General features: G+C 41.6%; 1 protein-coding gene across 6 annotated transcripts in view; it reads left to right on the top strand.

Moving 5' to 3' along the window:
* The window catches only part of BCLAF1 (BCL2 associated transcription factor 1), a 1,196,126-nt gene that overhangs the window by 928,403 nt on the left and 247,788 nt on the right, over window positions 1-19,935 (top strand). For 5 of the 6 annotated variants that reach the window (XM_044076391.1, XM_044076404.1, XM_044076397.1 and 2 more), the window contains exon 12: window positions 9,785-9,937. The exons of the other annotated variant lie outside the window; for it this stretch is intronic. In XM_044076391.1, coding sequence (XP_043932326.1) covers window positions 9,785-9,937 — 153 coding nt within the window. The remainder of the gene's footprint in view (window positions 1-9,784; window positions 9,938-19,935) is intronic. 6 annotated transcript variants of the gene reach the window in all.

Genomic DNA, 19,935 nt, shown 5'->3' with positions numbered 1-19,935 from the left:
CTCCTCAAAACTAGAAGTCCATGAAGCTAGCCACATAGTTTCTCCAATTCTAACAATAGCCAGAGATGCAAGGCTCCCCACAACAGCTCTTTAAAATTAAAATTCTTTCCACTTCTCAGAAGCCATCTTCAAGGAAAGTATACCATAACAAGTGGAGAAGGTTTTTGATCTGGGCTACTTCTAAAGGAGTAGACACCTTCTTTGCACCCATTCCATCCATCTCAGTGTTTATTGCCAATCTTTTTGATAGGTGCTGTAGTTATTCCAGCATTAAGTGCAAATGGCAGAGATTTCTAATTTCCACATGGGTTACAGTGACTCTTCCTTAGCATCCTTAAAAATTTCTAAAGCCCTTCTTAGGGGAATCTTTCTCTTACTGCCACCAATCAGGGATCCAGTTCTCTCTTGGGCAAGCTTTGAGTCAACCTCTCTTTGAACCTGCAGTTATGGTAAACCTTAAATTACTTTCCTGGAAAACGTTTTTTTTTCTGGTAGCAGTCACTTCAGCCAGAGGGATATCAGAATTACTGGCACTTTCATGTAAACCTCCATACCTCATCTTTCATAAAGATAGAGTTTCGCTAAAAAGTAACCCATCCTTTCTCCCTAAAGTGGCAGCTGAAGCAAATTTGAATCAGTCCACAGATTTACAAATATTTTTCCACTACTTTAAAGCAAATGTGGATCTACTTTATACATGCTTAGACGTTCCTCATCAACTCAGGTTTTACCTCCATAGAAGGAAACAATTTAGAAACAGTTTATCACCTTTTCAAAACAGAGGATGGGTAAGGCAGTATTCAAAGTGACGCTATCACAGTGGTTGTCAGATTGCATTTCTTTTGTCTGTAATATGAATTTGACATTACTAATCAAACCAAAGGCTCGCTCAACTAGAGCAATGGGCTACCTGAACTGCCTTTGCAAGGATATTGCACATTGATTAGATTTGTGCAGCAGCAACTTTGTCAACAATCTGTACCTACGTGTCTCATTATAAGCTGGATGTACAATCCAGATCCCATTCTTCTTTTGGTTCTATCTTACTTGGGAAATCCCTCAGTGATACCATCCAGAAAGACAGCTTGTGAATCTGTCCCATACATTGAATCAGATGAAAATAGACAACACTGGATACGAAAGCTATGTACTAAACATAACAATAGATCCATGTTGTCTGATTTTAATTTGGTTCAGTCTCCCTCCTTCCAAATTGACATCTATAGTTTTGAGATGGCTAACTGGCAATCACAATGTGCACTGTGTACAACCCTGTTGACTGTTTCATTTGCTTTCCTATTTGATTGATATATAAAACGTATGTTTTTTTCTGCCTTTGATAACTTTGGTTATTTAAAGAGGACAGACTCGATCTGATGTTATAGGGTAGAGTACAGGGAATTCTGGGTAGGGGAGGAGTCTCAGAGCCCTAGTACTGTAAAAGCTTCAAAGTCTGTGCACAAATCGGATTTGACAACCCAAACATTGAATGAGATGAAAATCAGACAACATGGATCTTCATTATGGTAAGTGCAGAACTTTCCTTTTTAGAACATCTTTGAGTCATCACGTTTTAGAGTATGAAGCAAGTGCAAATACATTAGTAGAAAATAAAAAAGGTAACATTTTCCATCATTATTTTCATGCAGTATACATGTGTTTTCTTTAACAATTTCCTTTCACTCCATCATTACATAAATTGTTCAATTCCTGCCTTCCCTTAAATCTCACTACTCTGGAAAATTACTCCATTTACTTCTATATAATTTTCTCCTTCCTTTTTCTAAAGATCCCACCTCCAATTCTTTTTATCTAATGTAACATATTCAATACTTCATTTACAGTTGGTTTGAATTCCATTGTCCGGTAATTGTGTTTTGTGGCAACCAATATTATTCAGCTTAGCAAATCCTTACTTTGTACAGATAATTCAGATCCTATATCACTGCTCAAAAGAATAATTCCTTAGTTAAAACCATTTGCTTCCTCAACATTTCTGGCTGAAGATTTAATTATGTAATGCCGTCGGACCAGCCGACAATCTGAGTTTACAAAAACCGCAATCTGTGAGCTTGTTACATTCTCAATTATCCCTTTCGTTTCCCATCCCATCTCCAGCATTTGCTGTGTATCTGAGGAAAAAATTTTCTGAAGTCTGCTTGAGGTATAACAATACCCGGCAAAACATTTCCCATGCAAAAATTCTAAACCTTCTGGACTTAATTGCATACTTGGGAGCTATACAGATGGTACATATGTCCTCCCATTGTTTCTTTGTAAATTGCCTCCATTCTGTTTTCCAAATCTTTTTTAATCTCCTTTTATCAAATCTTATACTTGCAGAGTAAATTTGTGGTCTAAAAGTTGTTACTGTCTGGTGAACTTGTTTAGTTAACTTATTACAAGGCAAAAGGACTAGCAGTAATGTTTTATCAGATTCCTTCAGTAAAATTATTTCTGTAATCACTTCACAAGACGTGGGTGTGTACACATACATATGGATTTGTGACACCTACTCTGCATATTTTAGCTGTTTTTTGCTGTTGTCTTATGTACAAAAATTCTGTGTACATGTTTGTTACTAAACTAAATCTTAAAATCTGATGTCAGTTTTCATTCTATCTCTGCTGTTGGGTTTGGATCCGACTTGGCAGTTACTAAAGCTCGTGACCACCAAAAAATGTTTGAGCTACTCCCCTACAGATAATGCACCAGCCCCAGCCCCTAACATACCCCAGATCTCATTTGCCGCTTTTCACAAAAAGACGTGATCAGCTTGAAATCTTGAGCTTCAATTGAGACAAGTGCTTTTTCTTTATAGTTTCATTTATATATATAAATATATTTTCCCTTACCCTTTACACTCTGTGTTATTCTCTCTTGCCATTGTTGGTATTTTCTTATCTGTAATTTTTTTCTGTTCACAGTGGTGTAGTTTGCTGGTATTTTCCTTCCCCTTTCTCTTTCTTATGTTACTTCATCTTTTTCTGTTTTCTTTTGCAAGACGGCATGTCTGACAAAGGGCCTGCTGGCTTCATTAAAAGTGTGGGCATAAATTACCACTTTCAGATGCTCATGCTTTGTGTTTATTGTTTAGGCCCCCACAACATATTCAAGAAGATTGTTCTATCTGCAAAAATGTCAATCCTAGGGCCATAGCTGATAGAAAAAAATGAGCTAATTTTAAAGGGACTGCTTCCATCTACATTTGGACAGGCTATTTCTAGGGCTGAATCCCCCAAGACTAAAACTAAGACCTTGTCTAAGTATCCAAGACCATCTACTACTTTGACTCCTGCTTTGGAGCCACCAAAGAAAAAAAAAAAACAAGACCAGATCTGAAATCTGCTCAGATCCACTCTCCTTCAGGTCCGATGAAAAAATCTTCGGATCCAAGCTCTTTGAATCCAAAGATAACTACAGAGAACACGATATTCTCCAACAATGGATCCAGTGCCTTCTAGGGTTCCCCCTCCCTCTTTGGAGAGACATTGTTCCATGTAACCGTCCCATTGCCTCATCTCGTTCTTCCAGGAGTCAGTCTGAGGAAGACGTGGACAGAATGATGAGGAGATTCCTTTCGGCGCAGATACAGATGGGTGGTGTTCTGGCTCCTACCCTCTCGGGTCAGGGACCCCATCCATCTGTTACACCACCATTATCTGCTCCTTCTTTAATCCCTCTGGTTGTTTCGTAGTCCCTGGTTCCAAACCTTCTTGTCCATCCACCTTGAATCTAAAGATACCTTTATTTTCAGATATGAAGAATTCTCTGAGTACACCGGCTCTGACTTCTTCGGATTTGGATGACTCTTAGAGCCAAAGCTGACTTATCAGGTCAGAGGCATTGTAATCTACTCTGAGGTTTTTCAGAGCCATCTGTGCCCCCAGAACTTCGGGATTGGATAGTTTGGCTCCAACTTCCACCTCGGGGGGTGCTCTTGGGACAGAGGTAGTCAGTGGTCCAGAAGCCTGCTTTCTCGAAGCCACTGTCTTCTCTGTCTCCTGAGCAATCTGCCTTCGAGTTAGTGAAGAGGGTGTTTTTGTGTTCCGACAGGATGGACAGATCCATCTCTTTGGATCTCCAATCTAATTTCTAGATGTCTCTGCACTTAGAGCCACATCATTCTTTGCCACAGGGACAGCCAGCTCAAGGTCTCCAGACCACCCAACAGGGTCTTACAATCTCTTTCAACACTTAACCAGAGTATCCCACTGAGGAAGTCCCTCGGAAGAGGAAGTGCAAGAGGTGGCACTTGGACTCTCCGCAAGAGTCATTCACTGAGGATACTGATTTCGATGAAGGAGAAGGGTCCCCACGATCACCTCTGGAAAACGTCTCATTCGAAGACAGACATTCTTGAGATCCTTAAGCAGAGAGGTGGTTGGGTCCTCCAGCAGCCCTTCACCAGAGGAATCAGTATTTCTAGAAGCTTTTGGAGCTACCCTGTCTACTTCCTGGGTTGCTCAGCCCACCAATGAGCTCATTGATTTGGTCTCTAGGCGGGAGTGGAAGGAATGTGACTCAGTTGAGCCAATCCCTAAGAGGCCAGATTGAATTCTGGCTCCACTGGTCAGGAAGGAATCTTGGAGTAAGGGGTTGCCTGTGGATTCTATGGTCGTGGCAAAGTTCCTCTGCCCATCCCCCTAACAGGGAGTCTAGGGTGATGGACAGGTTTGGGAAGCATGCCTATGCTTCACCAACCTTTGCCCTCAGCTCACTGAATTATTTGGCACATTTTACAAGACTACAAAGAGATTTGATCTAGGAGCTTTCAAAATCCCTTTTGAGGACCACTGTTGCTGAGGCTTAATCTTCTGTGGACTTTCAGTTGGCTACCCTTCGATCGGTTTCAAATTCCTCTGAGGCTTATTTCGCATGCAGCTGAGGGTGCCTCAAAGGCAGTGGCTTCATGCATTTCCATCACGCGGCATGCCTGGATGCACTTGTGTGATTTTGTGGAGCATTTCAAGTCCTTGTTTGTCAATGCTCCCTTTGACGGCAGTTCATTGTTTGGCCCAGAATTGAAGGACACACTCTCCAGGTTTGAAAAAAGATGGAAGAAAGGGCCCTCTCTGCAGTGGGTGTATGTTTTTCAACCCCTCAAAGATCCTTTTCTAGGAGTCCGTAGGATGGGCAATAAATGTAGTCCAGGAAGTCCCAGGGTCCTTTACAGGAAATGCATGGAGATAGTTCCCCCAGAGGCAGAGGGGGGAACTCAAATGGATGATGATCCCCATGTGAAACCAAGAGATTCTTTTTCCTGACAGGACCATATTGGTGCTGCTGAAAGTAGGCCCCGATTGTCCCCCTCTGGAGGCACTCTAGGGTTGGCTATCCCTGCACGGGAGAGCCTGACTAAATTTAACTAGAGATACTTGGGTGCAGAGGATTATTCCTTTTCTTCCAACTCCATCTGTATGCAAAATTCCAAATGTTGGCAATGTATTAAATTAACATATTCACTTGGATTGACGTGGTTCCATTGTGGTTTTTGTATTTTGTTTTTTTTTTTTGTTTTTTTTTGCTTATCTAATGCCACTCGGACTTACTGTTTGACCAACCATTTTACTAGTTTCATTTAAAATTCCCAATGTTTCATCCAGTCAGAGGAAAGCAGCAGCACTAGAAATACAAAAGCTGCTAGAAAAAAAAGTGTCATTTAAGAGGTCCCACCAGACCAGATAGAATCCAGAACTTACTCAAGATTATTTTTAGTGCCAAAGAAAACAGGGGACTGGAGAGTAATTTTGGATCTCAGTGACTTGAACAAATCAGTTCGACTTACAAAATTTCAGATGGTCATGGTTCAGTCCATTCTACCCTATCTGGGCAAGGACGACTGGATGTGCTCGATAGACCCTCGGGATGCATACTATCACATAAAAATAAACAGACAATCCAGAAGGTATTTGTACTTCTGGCTGGGTTCCAGTCACCATCAGTCCAGAGCACTGTCCTTTAACCTCACCACAGCCCCCAGAGTGTTCACCAAATGTGTGGCAGTGGTAGCGGCTCACTTGAGACTGCAGGGATTCTGAGTTTTTCCCATATCTAGATGACTGTCTCACTACTGCCTCTACCAGGCATCCACTAACAACAACAAGAGTAAGGTGATCCAGACTTGTTCTTATCTGGGGATAACCTTAAATTACAAGAAGTCTCAGTTACAACTGACTCAGTCCTTAGAATTCATAGGAGCAATGTTCAACACAGTTTTGGTGGCAGCTTCTCTTCCTCTCTCAAGAATAGAAACTGTCAGATTACATGTCAGGAAAATAATTTGCAGTACCAAAGTTTCATCTCGACTAATTCTGCTAACCTTGGGGTCAGTATCCGTGGCCATCATTTTAGTTCTCCTAGCAAGATGTCATGTGAGAATTTTTCAATGGATACTAGCAAATCCGTGGTAGATTCTTTGTCAGTGTATGTCAGCATAAGTAAGAATCACTCGGGCATGCAAGCAATACCTTCGGTGGTGGATTCCATCAAATCAAGTTCTGCAAGGCCATCCTTTCATTCTTCCTCAGCCCAAGGCCATAGTGACCATGGATGCTTCCCAGATTGGGGGGGCAATTCCTGGGGAAAACAATCCAAGACACTTGGTCCCCAGAAGAGGCCAACACGCATATCAGTGTACTGGAAATGAGTGCAGTGCTGTTAGCAAGGGAGAACCAGATATCACCCTTTGTGTCGAGAAGCACTCAGTGTGGTAATGGGCAATCTCATCCATTCGCTTTCATACTGCAACGCACATTCTGGGGAAGTCCATTGTAATAGACAAATTGAGCAAGTCCATTCCTCTAACTCACAAGTGGTCTCTCAACTTGAAAGTGACAGAAATGATTTTCCGTCATTGAGGCCAGCCTTGTGGCATTTTTTTCTTCTCCCCTAGGCAACAAATACAGCAGCCACTATGCCCTAATCCTCCATCTGGGGAAAATATCGATGGACACTGTACTCCACGATTGGCCCCCCAGTCTCCTTTATGCTTTCCCTCCAACTCCCTTGATTACAAAATTTCTACAGATGGATGCCAGGTTGAAGAGCAAAGTCATCCTCATTGCACCTTACTGGCCTTGACAGATTTGGTTCCCCTTCCTTTGGTCTCATCTTCTTTACCCACCTTGGATTCTGGATAATTTCTGGCTTCCTGTCTCACCCGAAATTCATGATTCATCCGGATGTCTCAAATCTTAGACTAACAGCATGGTTTCTCCCGGTCTATATCAGAACATCGAATGATTAAAATCGCGAAATGCAGAACCTCGAACACGTTATTGACTCCTCCTCAGCTCTTATACAAAATGTACTTGAGTTTTTGGAAGCAATTTTTAATAAGGGAGCTAGCTCCTCAACGATTAAAGTTCAGTTAGCAGCTATCTCTAATTTTCATAGTGGATTTGTGAATTCTTCTGTGGCTTCATCTAAACTTTGTAAAGCTTTTTTTGAGAGGCACAGTCTTGTTGAACTTTGTACTGCAGGCTATAATTCATTCTCCCTTTGAACAGGCAGCCAAATGCGATCTTAAGTTCCTGACCTGGAAAATATTTTTTTTAGTGGCCATTACCTCTGCTAGAAGAATTTCAGAGCTTCAAACTTTGTCCTTTAAACATCCCGGTTTGATATTTTATAAGGATAGTGTCCCATTATGTACCAACCCATCTTTCCTTCCTAAGGTAGTGTCAGAGCCCAATATCAGTCAGTCCATGAATTTGCCATTTTTTCCTAAATTTGCAAACAAGGGTGAATATATGCTACATTTATTACATGTTCATGGACATTTATATTTTTAGTTACACTGAATGAAAGAAATTAGAAAGATGGATCAATTATTTGCCTGCTTTGTTGATGCTGAATTGAGAAAACCAGTTGCAAAGGTAACTTTAGCCAGATGGCTGACATATTGCATATCATTTATGTATAATAAATTTAGTCTAGCTTTACCAAAACCTTTAAGAGCCCATTCAACTAGATCCATGGCAACTTGGGCCAGTGTTCATACCTTTATCACTCATTGCAAACTAGATCTGATCTCAAGGGGAAGAGCAGCCTTTGGCTCAACTGTGCTCAGGAATATCCTTCCTTAGAGTCCACCCAATATTTTAGGTAGCTGGGGACTCTATCCCAATAGTTGAGGATAGAATTAAAATTGACAACATCCGATAAAGAAGTTATGTACTTAACATAACCTGCTATCTATGCTGTCCATTTTCATTCTTCCTCAACTTTCCACCCAGCAACCCCCCAACCTTTTTCACAATAGATTTCTGGAAGAACAAAAGATATGGACGCCACTTAATATTGAGCTCCAGATATTGTTTATCCTGTTAGGAAGACATGTATTAGTATTTTCTGTACTATGTAAAACCGCAAACAAGATCTGAGATGTTAGAGGTTGGTGCATTATGGGTAAGGGAGGATTCCCAGCGTTTTTTGGTGGCCATGAGCTTTAGTAATGGCCGAGTCAGATCCAAACCCAATAGTTGAGGAAGAATGAAAGTGGATAACACAGATGGCACATTATGGTAAGTACATAACTTTTTTTTTTTTTATCATGTTGGTTTGTTTCCTTTGAATGTTTATTCTACAGCTGGTTAATTGTGTTTATTTGGCTGTACGTACACACAGTTTTGCATAACTATATATGCTGTCTTCCTTTACTTCCAGACAATGGAAGGGTGGTATCCCCTCTTATGATTTGGTTGTCCTCTGTTATCCAAATTGTAAAATTGGAGCCATGCATCCTTAACCTAGAAGATTATCTAGGTGCTGAAAAATGTATGGTGGAAGACTGACATCTGTCTTCTGCTTTATTCCAAACAACATACATGTGCCTGCAGCCACCAGTCTGCTGTTAATGCTGAGAAGCTCAAGCAATTGCACTTGCTTCTGCTTTCATAGTTCATGCAGTTTTCTTGCCTGTTAGGTAATATGTTGAAGCAAAGTTATCACCCAGCCCCAGAGCCCCAATATTGTTTTATGTCTTGCATTCGTGAATGCTTGTATGTTCTCTGAGCATTGTTCTTCCTTAGAGAAATTTTAATGTATGTGCCACTCTCAGAATGTACAATTTCTTTAGCATTATAGAGACACCATAGTGTATAAAGAGTTGTTAAGCAGTTTGTTTTCATCCTCTGCATTATAAACTGTTCTGGTAATCCTTCACGTGTGTAGAAATCTATATTTGTTACAGTATGGTATAACTGTAGTTAGATGCACTTGATCAAATTATTGCTTACTTTCCTGTAGCGGCAGCCTGTATGTTAATAATTTTATATGTTGAAAAGACAGACTTTGAATGAAAAGGCATCATGGCTGTCTCTCTCCATACATGTGTGCATATCTCTCAACCTCTCAGTTCAAGCAATCTGGAAAAGCCAGAAGTAATGGGGGGACAAAGGCCCAAAATTAGAGCCAGATATAAAATATTGAGCCTATAAACTTAGAAAGTTGCTAGAAAGACAGATTTTGCATTGTTATATTTTTTTCAGAAGAATATCAAGTCTGAAACTAAAATGTATTTCATTATTTAGTATGATTTAGTAACTTCAAAACTTAGTGATTTGCCCGAAAAAACAGTATTTTTTTTATGAGGACCAGACCAAAAATAAGAGGCAAAAATCTGGGTGGTTTAGAGGTATGCATGTGTGTGCTACAGCGCATGTCCAGAAAGACTGATGAGCCAGTTGTAACATCTACATTTCACTCAACTTGCTTTGTTTGTTAGAGAGAGGCTTGCTGTATAAAAAATTATCAAATATGTTGTTTTTAAAATATTTAGCAGTTCAGAGTCAGAGGAAACAGAGGGAGAGCCAGAGGTGTATTCTCTGTTGTGAGTGCTGGGCCAAGCAATCCGAATGTACCTTTCCAAAAGAGAAACAAGGATGAGGAATGGGATCCAGAATACACCCCAAAGAGCAAGAAGTACTTCTTGGTTGGTATTGAAAAGATATTTTATAATAATCTCAGTAGTAGTAAGCTTTGTCACATTTAAGTGTAGGTTTTCATTTAAGTTTGTTTGTAAAAGTAGCAGTTAAGTATTGTACAACCTTTAGTTAAGTTCACTTCAAGATTTTAGTTGTTTGTAAGGCCCTTTTTTATTACAGTTCTTTGTGTATGACTGTTAACTGCCTTTTCTTGATCCCAGCCACATGGTGTGAAGGGCCGTAACTGCACCTCAGACAACTGTATCTGGAGGGACCAGACGGGGGAGAATGGGAATGGAGTAGCTTGGCTCACTGCACTGGTGACACCTGTAGGAATACAGGTATATCCCTGGCACATGAAAACCTTGTATTCTTGTGCTGCTTGGTCGGGAGGATGCATATGAACAGAAGTATGTATGCACTTCTTGAATCAGCTGTAGCAGAACTCACAGGTTGCTGATGGGGTGATGATAGGACAGCCGCAGGATTTGTAGACTGGCACACTCCCTAACACCTGCCTCTCACTCCATTGGGGAATAAATTAGCTACAAGGCTCTTGCAACAAGGGAGGAATGAATAGGTCAGTGTGGTGCAGGAAGGTGAGCCATCGAGACAATCCTATGTACTGACCACGACTAATCGCTCTACAGTTCCTCAGCTGCACCAGACACACACATTTGGATTTGTGTTCGTGTTCCAAAATGCTAAAGCAATTTAAAATACAAGACTATAGCAGCTTTAATTTTTTTTCTTTCCTTTTGGTTGTTTTCCTGTTGCATAAAGGTTGCACTCTTTAAAGAATTTTTTGATATATTTTTGCATGCAGGTTTTGAAGGAGTGTAAGTAAACGTGTGTGTGTGTGTGTGTGTGTGTGTGTGTGTGTGTGTGTGTGTGTGTGTGTGTATGGATCTACTTTCAAATATAGAACAACCAGAATCTCTAATTTCAAAATGTTGAGACGAGAAAACCGAAAGTTTAAAACAACAAAACTTCAAAACCACAACATTGAGAACATCACAAAGTCAAAACATCAAACACATTATATTAAACACAGCATCTACAACCATATACCTTTCCAAAATCTTACATAATTAAAACAAACCTCTACACTCCAAACCCGTGAAAAAGCACTATCACACATCTGTAAACAATACAGAACAACTACAACCTTATCCTTTTACCAAACACACTTCAACCTTTTGGCATCCTTTTTCAGGGGGTAAGCGCCTCTGCACCCCACACCCCCTGTATATTAAATGTACCAACTCCGAGATCGCACTACCTTACAAAAAGGGCAAACTACAAAATAAAAATCATAATTTTATCTTCTAACCACAGACAACTATTCCACAATACGTCCGCCATGTTTTTTTTATTTTCAGGTAACAATGCACAGCTCCTAAACTTTTACATTGTTCCACTGCTTCCTCGACTACTATTTGGGAAACTAACATCTGATATTATGAACTTTCAGAATTATAACCTTTTGGTTTTCTCGTCTCAACATTCTGCAGTTCGAGATTCCAGTTGTTCAATATTTTAAAGTAGATCCCTATATAGATATAGCTATACACAGATTTGTGTGTGTATGTATATGTCTGTGTATACATATATATATATATATATATATATATATATATATATATATATATATATATATATATAATGTGTGTGTGTGTGTATATATATATATATATATATATATATATATATATATATATATATAGTTCATATAATCGTAAAACCACTTACTCGAAAGTAAGAACGGCGAGACTACTTTATCGAAACGGAATATTATTGAATACCCGGAACATCCCAACATCACTCCAGGAAACTAACCACTTGTCCACAAACAAAAAAAAAAAAAAAAAAGAAGCAAATCAAACCCACCCATGTGGGGGGCTGTGCCCCCCCCCCAACCAAATATACCAATTCTGGGTTCGCACTATAGCAGAGAAAAGGGCAAAGTTCACCATTGTAGCCTAGTGGTTCGTTTCCTGGAGTGAAATTGCAATGTTCTGGGTGTTTGATAATATTCCATTTCGATAAAGTGGTCTCGCCATTCTGACTTTCGAGTAAGTGGTTTTACAATTATATGAAGTGCATACATGTGTGTGTGTGTGAATATGTATATATGTGTGTGTGTATGTATATCTATATATCTATATATATATATATATATCTATATATGTCTATCTATATATATGTCTATCTATATATATATATATATATATATATATATATATACATATATGCGTATATATATATATATATATATATATATATATATATATATATATATATATATATGTCTATATATATATATATATATATATATATATATATATACACACACACACACACACACACACACACACACACACACACACACACACACACACACACACACACACACACACACACATACATACACACAGACACACACATCCATGGAGTGAGGTTATGGTGGTTTTCTAGCTTTAGGGGAGGGTAAAACATCTCCCTCCCATAAAGAAAAACAATAGAGCACAGGAAAAACTGGTACTTGTGAGCAACAAAGCTGCTGGCTGAGAATCCTAAAAAAATCAGGAAAAAAAAAACATGCACCAAAGACAAGCTCATTTGAGACTTCAGAGTAGTCAAGCGCTTAAAACTCGTTTAGAAATCAAAACGTCTTTATTGAAAAACGGACAAGCACTTTCACCCATAAAAAAAGAGCTGTGACAGATCTAACTCCAGTTCACATGGCATGCAGTATTTATCTGCTATACCACGGAGGTCATTACCAGTTCGCTCGCGCTGGGGTCATAAATGTATGTCGTATGCTATTCATCCAAGCTACACTAGGATGGGTCTCATCTTTCAAACCTGTTCTACATATCTGTCCCTTTTGGTAACTAACAGGGTATAGTTTATGTGTGGGAGAGAAAAAAATTTAAGCTGATTTTATCCGAGGAGTACAGAGTGCAGAGGCCAGATACACAGCCTTTTAAGCTACAAGATGCAGGATATCTAGAGAGGGATCTAATCAAATAAAGCCAGTATTGGATTTATAGTCCTTTGACTCTACACTACAGGTCAGTAACCCCAGGTAGGTTTGAATTTCAGAAACTTTAGTGTAATGTCTTAATGGAGGGGGTGGGACCAGGATTACCAGATGTCCTGATTTGAGTGGGGCACTCCCGAGTTCAACAGACAAATCCCTAGTCCCGCATTGCACTCTGAAAATCCCAGTTGAACAAAAAAGCCTCTGCATAAAAAGACTTAATGTGTTACTGTAAAGATGGGGCTACAGCAGTCCTGTTTATCGCCCCTGCCAATCGCATATTGTGACGGACTGTCAAAACTCAAGACTGTTAAAACTGCCCGAGTGGTCTAGAATTGACAACAGTGGCATCTAAGGAAGAAAAGGCATGCTTCCGTAAGTAGATTTTTGCCCCTCTAATTGAACTGACAGGGTAACTCCAGCCCTTTCCTTTGTGGCTGTGTCTAGCAACCTGTGTGTGTATTTCACTGTCGACAGAGATAAAGCCATCAGCTAACAGCTCCTGTGGTCTCTGTACTAAACTCTGTCATAACAAACTATAAGTCACCGCAGCATGTCATCGGCCACTCAAGGGATTTAGCCTTTCTCTCTGTTTCCTTTTCCAACTGTGCTAACACCACCACTGGAGGAATGTGTAAGGTAGAGCTGCGCCACTCCAATAAAGCGAATCCCACCAGCCAGTCACTGCAGAATGGCCTTGCCCAAAAAAAAGGAAAGTGTAAGATTTCTAACGATGCCTTGCTTCCAGCTGGGAAGTAGACTTTGGGGAGACGCCCTCCTGGTGATGCACACCAGTACATAAACCGTTGTCATATTCTCCTACTTCTGGAGACTTGGGAGCCACGTGTAGTCCTGATCCCACCCAATGCCTCCTGTTTGTTCTTTCGACTGTCAGGTCATTAAGTCCGGTTTGTTGACTTAATACGGAGCAGATGATTCTGCATAATAAATACATATAAACGGGGTTTGCATACAGTTAAGTGCGACATAGGATTAATATCTAGTAACCCAATGGACGAGTGACATTGCAGAAACATGGAAGGGACAGAAATACTCAGCAGCAACAGCTGCAACAATGTGAGGAAAAGCTGGACACCTTACAGAAAACTGAGAAGTTTATACTGAGCTATGTGGGTTGGTTTTCCTTGGACAGGAGGACTACTTTTCCAGTGTTGCCTTGGTTGATGGCTGAGATCCACAGAAAGAGTGAAAAGGAAGACAGTGGGTCTACTCTACCTCAGCTAGGAAGGGAGGTCCTCCTCATCTTGTCCCCACTGCTCATTCATAGTTGCTTTTAATTTAATGGGCATGACTTTGTGATAAAAAAGAACCTTTTTGCCCGAAATGGTGCAGTCCCGACCTGTGATTTTTGGAAATCTGGCAACCCTGGATGGAGCAGACACAAAGAACAGGGGAACAGAAGGCACTGGAATGCAACTTTAAACAGGTATTCTAGCAGCAAGTCTGGAATATAAGTTGTAAAATCAGTGAAGCATCAGTCCTTGAGCAAAATATAGACTCTTCCCACCACTGCAATCCTGCCATAGTCTGAGGCACCAAGTTATTCAGAAATTTACCAGTAACAGAGTTTATGGAAAAAAATGCAGAGATAAATGACTAAACGAGGCTCAAATGTGGCTGTAGTTAACACTTTTGAAACAACTGCAAACGAAACTACAAAACTAATGCCTCAGACAGGATTCAAAATACAAATAGGTAGCATTTATAAGTAATTTTACTTATAAGTTGGAAGTGCAGTGTAGTGTAGAAGCAATGTTAAGATCTTGTAATTCACAATCTTCCCAAAACTGCAAATAAAGCTACAAGACTAAGGTCCCAGAACCAACCATGAAAATACTAATAGATAACTTTTTTGGCTAAAACTTGGAAAAAAAAACAGAAAAAGTACAGAAAAGTATCACCATACATGCCATTATAAGTGCAACTTAAGATATTTAAGCAGAATTGAAAGTAAAAGTGTCTGATGTTGTCCTTTTCATTCTTCCTCACTGATGGGTAACAGATCCAATCCTTGGATCCAACTCTGCTGCATTTTTAGTACTTAGAACCTAGTCTCGAGCTCCTACCTCTATCCATAATGCTCTAGACCATCCCTAACACCTCATATCTCGTTTGCCGCCTTCCAGCTAAGACGCAGATCTGTGGCCTCAGGTGTGAGCTAGTTTTTTTCATTGATTTGAAAAACCTTTTTGTATACTCTTAGCAGTAACTTTCTTGTCTCTTTTCAGTATTCTTTGAGATAATTTTTTCCTCCCTCGAACTTCTGTGACTGTTCTCCACTTTATTAGTTGTTCACTGGCATTTGGGTGATTACCACCTGTCTCGCTTCTCATCTGTCCCTTTTCTTTATAAAAAAATATATATTAAAAAAAAAATAGTGTAGTTAAGAAACCTGGTCCTTGTTGTTGTTAGTAGTCGAGTGTTTTTGTGTGCTTATTCCTGCTGATAGCTGTGTGTATTTTTCTGCTTCATAATATCCAAAAAACCCTTGGGGTTTAAAAGATGCTGCTCTTGTGGGCACAAAAATCCCAAATTCCGATGCCCACAAGAAGTGCATCTGTTGCCTAGGCCCTGAGCATTTAACGTCAGCCTGCGAAATTTGTGCCACCTTTAAGCCCTGGGCCATTTCGAATCGACAAAACAATTTGATCAAAAAGGTTTGCTGCCTTCCTCCTCTTCCTCTTCCCCTGGGGCTCAAACTCCCCCTCTAAGTCTCTGATTAAGTCTTCCAAGTCCTCCTCAGAACCTCCTCAGAAGCAGGCTAACTCATCGGATCTGACTTCTCTCTCGGATCCACAGTCTTCCACAGATCTGAAGACAGCTTCGGATCTGACAGGGGTTATTGCTGTAGGCTCTTCTCCCCTTCCTTCGGCTCCAGCATCAGATCCTAAGTTTTCAGATCTGACAGCTAGGATCTAGACATTGTTTCAAAGCCAGTCCAACTATAATAGCAAAGTTGTTTTCCACACCTTCCAAGCATTCCAGACCCGCCTCATCTAGTTTGTCCAGATCTTCTAGGAGCTTGACAGAGGCAGATATGGACAGGATGATGCAGAGGTTCCTCAGAACTCAGCAAGGTTGGGGGTCTTGCCAACTCCATCCCCCCTCGGATCCGTAAGTGCTTCTGCCCAGTCTGTTCAGTTTCCTCCTTCGATCCGACCTACAGTTTCTGAGACCCAGGATCCAAGATACCCAGGAGTGTCGGCGTCTGATCCAAGGAAGGCTCCTCCTTCGACTCCAGATGGTTACCCTGACCAGCCCTGCTCCGACTTTTTCAAATCGGAGTGGGTCTCTAGTATGAGAGGTCAGCATCAGGTCCTGGGGGTTGAATTTGGCTCCGACACTGTCATATCAGTCCCTTCCCCTTTGTGCCTTGGCCCTCGACAGCTCGGGTCCAATTACATCTGGAGACTGCTGATCTGGGGTTGGCCCCACCCTCTCTTCCTGTGTTGCCCCTGCTCTGAAGGAGATTGGGGGGGGGGTGTTCCCCAGGGCCATTGGCTTTCCAGATTGTTGAAAGGGCATTTTCTTTGCATAGTGTTTCATTCTTTCACATCTGGGATCCTTCCCCTCCAACCTTCCTCAGGTATGAGATGTTCTTCGTGTTTCACTGTTGCAGTCATCACACTTGGGTTATCTGCCTGCAGGTAGCCCTCAGTCTGCCCAAATACTAGAAACTTAGTATTTATGTGTCGGATGCTGTTGTTCCAGGACTGACGCCAGGTGATCAGGGGTATAAAAACAGGCTGCCAATGCCATTACATCTTTCTTCCAAGGAGGCCGAAGCAGAAGCAGTTCGCAAGTGTCGGTCGGCCTCTACCTGAATTTTCGTGTACAAATTGAATAATCCTGAAGTCTTCTAAAACTAAGTACTCCTTTGGGGATCCTTTTTTCTTGCTCTAACTGATGTCAGAAAAAGTTAACAATTGTCTTGCCTGTGGAAAGCAAATACCTCACAGAGATTTTCATTCTTACTGCGTCACCTGTTTAGGCCCAGACCACAACATACCTCGCTGTCTGTTTTGTGCCTTGTTTAACGCCCGAACCATTCGTCGTTGGGCTCTCTTTGTCGCTAAATTCTTTTGCTCTCGATCTCCGTATTCTGAAATGGCTTCTGTAAGCATCATATTCCAAAAAAAGTAAGGATAAAGACCGAGACAGACCGTATAAGTCCAAAGCTGCCAGCAATGCTTCCGTTGAGCTAGTCACCAGTCCGCCGGTACTCAGTGAGGCGCTTTCGCAACCCCTGATGTCCACTTCAGTGGATTCGCAGGCCTCTACCGAGACCCATTCGAAGTCCGGTATGCCGCAAAACTCTTCTTTGACTATGGAACCTGCAGATGTCGCTACCTTGGATGGGTCCGGAGCTGCTGTGCAGGCACCGGCTTCTGAGGCAGTTCTTCGCTCAACCGATGTTCGACTTAAACACACTACGTCTAGAAAACCGACGACTAAAATGCATGCACTTGCTCCCATGCCACAAAAACAAATGCTTAGAATGGACGAAGACCTTATTATGCTGATTAGGGGAAGTCAGCCTTCCCCTGCTAAGAGAAAGAGACCAGTCCCCTACAGCTTCTACAGACCAGGAGTCTGATGATTCTGAGATTTCTGATTATGAAGACATGCCCTTATCTGCTTATGAGGATTCAGATCCAGAGGAATCCGTTCCCTCTGCCTCCCCTCCAGAGGATTTTTCTTTTGGTGAAACCTTGCATACCTTAAGAGAGCATTTCCACTGGGAATGCCAAGAATATCCTCAGTCCAAAAAGCGACTCCGAGAATTCCTAGAGTTGCCTCAGCACAGGCCTTTAGCAATAGCCCCATGTCCTGGATGATGATGTTGATGTTTTTATGGAATCCATTCTTACTCTTGACACTTTACCTCCTGCCCTAGGAAACCAGACAGGTACTACAGAGTACCTGACGCACTCAAATTTCTTTTCAAGAATCCTACTGCTGACCCAGAGATCATTTCCCAGGGGTCTAAAGGTATCAAGGCTACTACAGCCAAGAATCCCACCCCTTCAGACAGGGATTCTAGAGCTTTGGACAGATGGGGTAAGAAGGTATATACCTCTGCAACTCTTGCTATTAGGGCATTGAATTGTCTGTTTCACATGCTGAAGTACCAGCAATATATTATGGAACGTATTAAACAAAAAGTAGCAACCTTTACAAACTGTGCAGAAAATAAAGAATTGCAGGAGCTTATGCAGTCTGCAAGCCAAGTCAACAAGCATACTTTGCAGTGTGGCTTTGACACCCTAGAAGCATCTTGCTGGGCAGCAGTCACTGGCTCTTTACTGAGAAGACATGCTTGGCTCAAGGAGTAGACCTTGCCAGACCATGTCAATTCAAAGTTACTAGATGCTCCTTTGAACAAAGACAGTTTGTTTGGCACCAAAGCAGAAGAGGTTCTTAAAAGTGGAAGAAAAAGCTAAGTCCATGCAGACTGTTAAATAATTCTTACAAGTGCAAAACACTGGTCCTTTCCAGCCCCCTCCAGGCCTTCTCAAACCAGACCCAGGTGAAACAGACTACCCAGACTACAGTCTCACTTACGGAAAACACTCACAATTACTTCCTTACTCCACTCCCCAGCCCTGCCCAATTGCTTGTGCCCCTAGGAGGAAAGCTTGCCTTTCGTGCAAAAAAGTGGACTTCCATCACACAGGACCGGTGGGTCCTCAACATTGTATCCCAGGGGTACAAATTTTATTTCCATTCACTGCCAACCCCAAGCAGGTTTCCAGACCTTCCTCCTAACCAGTGGACAGAGGCACAAAGCCAAGTAGCTTCCCTGCTCAATAGCCGAGCTATTCAGCCGGTTCCAGTAGAACAGAGGGGTCACAGATTCTACTCCAGACTCTTCCTGGTACCCTGGAAAGAGGGCTCTTGTTGCCCAATCCTGGATCTTTCAATTCTCAACACCTTCCTGGTGGTACCAAAAATTCAAAATGCTTACCCTGCAACAGCTTCTTCCTATGCTAGCCAAGGATGCCTGGTTAGTCACCCTAGACTTCAAAGAAGCCTCTCTGCACATCCCCATAAGGGAGTCATGCAGGAAGTATCTACGTTTCAGGGCAGTATCTATGCATTATCAGTTTTCTGCACTTCCCTTTGGCTTATCTACTGGGCCCAGAGTTTTCACAAAATGCCTGGCTCCAGCTATTGCATACTGCAGGCAGAGAAATATCCAAATTTACCTGTAGTTGGACGACTGCCTGATTCAGGCGGTCAGTCAGGAATTGCTGTTGCAGCACCTGACATTTGTGAAACACCTTCTCACTTTCTTGGGGTACACCATCAACGAAAAGAAATCAAAACTGGTACCCAGTCAAAAAATTGTATTCCTGGGAGCAAGCTTGGACACAGCATCCCAGATGGCATTCCTCACTTCAGAAAAACAAGTCTATCTGGCAGCCTACTTCAAACAAATGGCCTCCAGAACCCAGCTATCTGGAAGAAAAATACTGCAGGCCCACGGGTTCATGGCCTCATGTATACTGTTAATTCCATATGCAAGACTGCATATGAGGAAACTTCAGTGGTACTTAAAAATTCTTTGGTGCCAACATTCTCAGATCCTGGAAACAGTCGTTGCTATCATACCCTAAGGACAAAGTTCCTTTGGGCAGAAGCATGCAACCACAACAAGGGACTGCCCTTTTCTCAACCTCACGCCATCCAGACCCTAACCACAGATGCATCAGACTATGCCTGGGGAGCACACATGGATGGCAAATGCATTCAGGGCCACTGGAGCCCAAGTCAAATTCATTTGCACATCAACCAAAAAGAGATGCTAGCTGTGCAGAATGCCCTGACAGCTTTCAGATCTCTTCTCTTTCCCGGACAACTGCTAATAAAAACAGACAACACCACAGTTATGTGGTATATAAACAAGCAGGGGGAATCCCACTCCTACCCACTCTG

The sequence above is a fragment of the Protopterus annectens genome, chromosome 1.part1, assembly GCF_019279795.1.
Source record: "Protopterus annectens isolate FY-2018-M chromosome 1.part1, PAN1.0, whole genome shotgun sequence".
Lineage (NCBI taxonomy): Eukaryota > Metazoa > Chordata > Ceratodontiformes > Protopteridae > Protopterus > Protopterus annectens.
The sequence above is the reverse complement of the archived record's forward strand: the minus strand, read 5'-3'. Positions and strand labels throughout refer to the sequence as shown.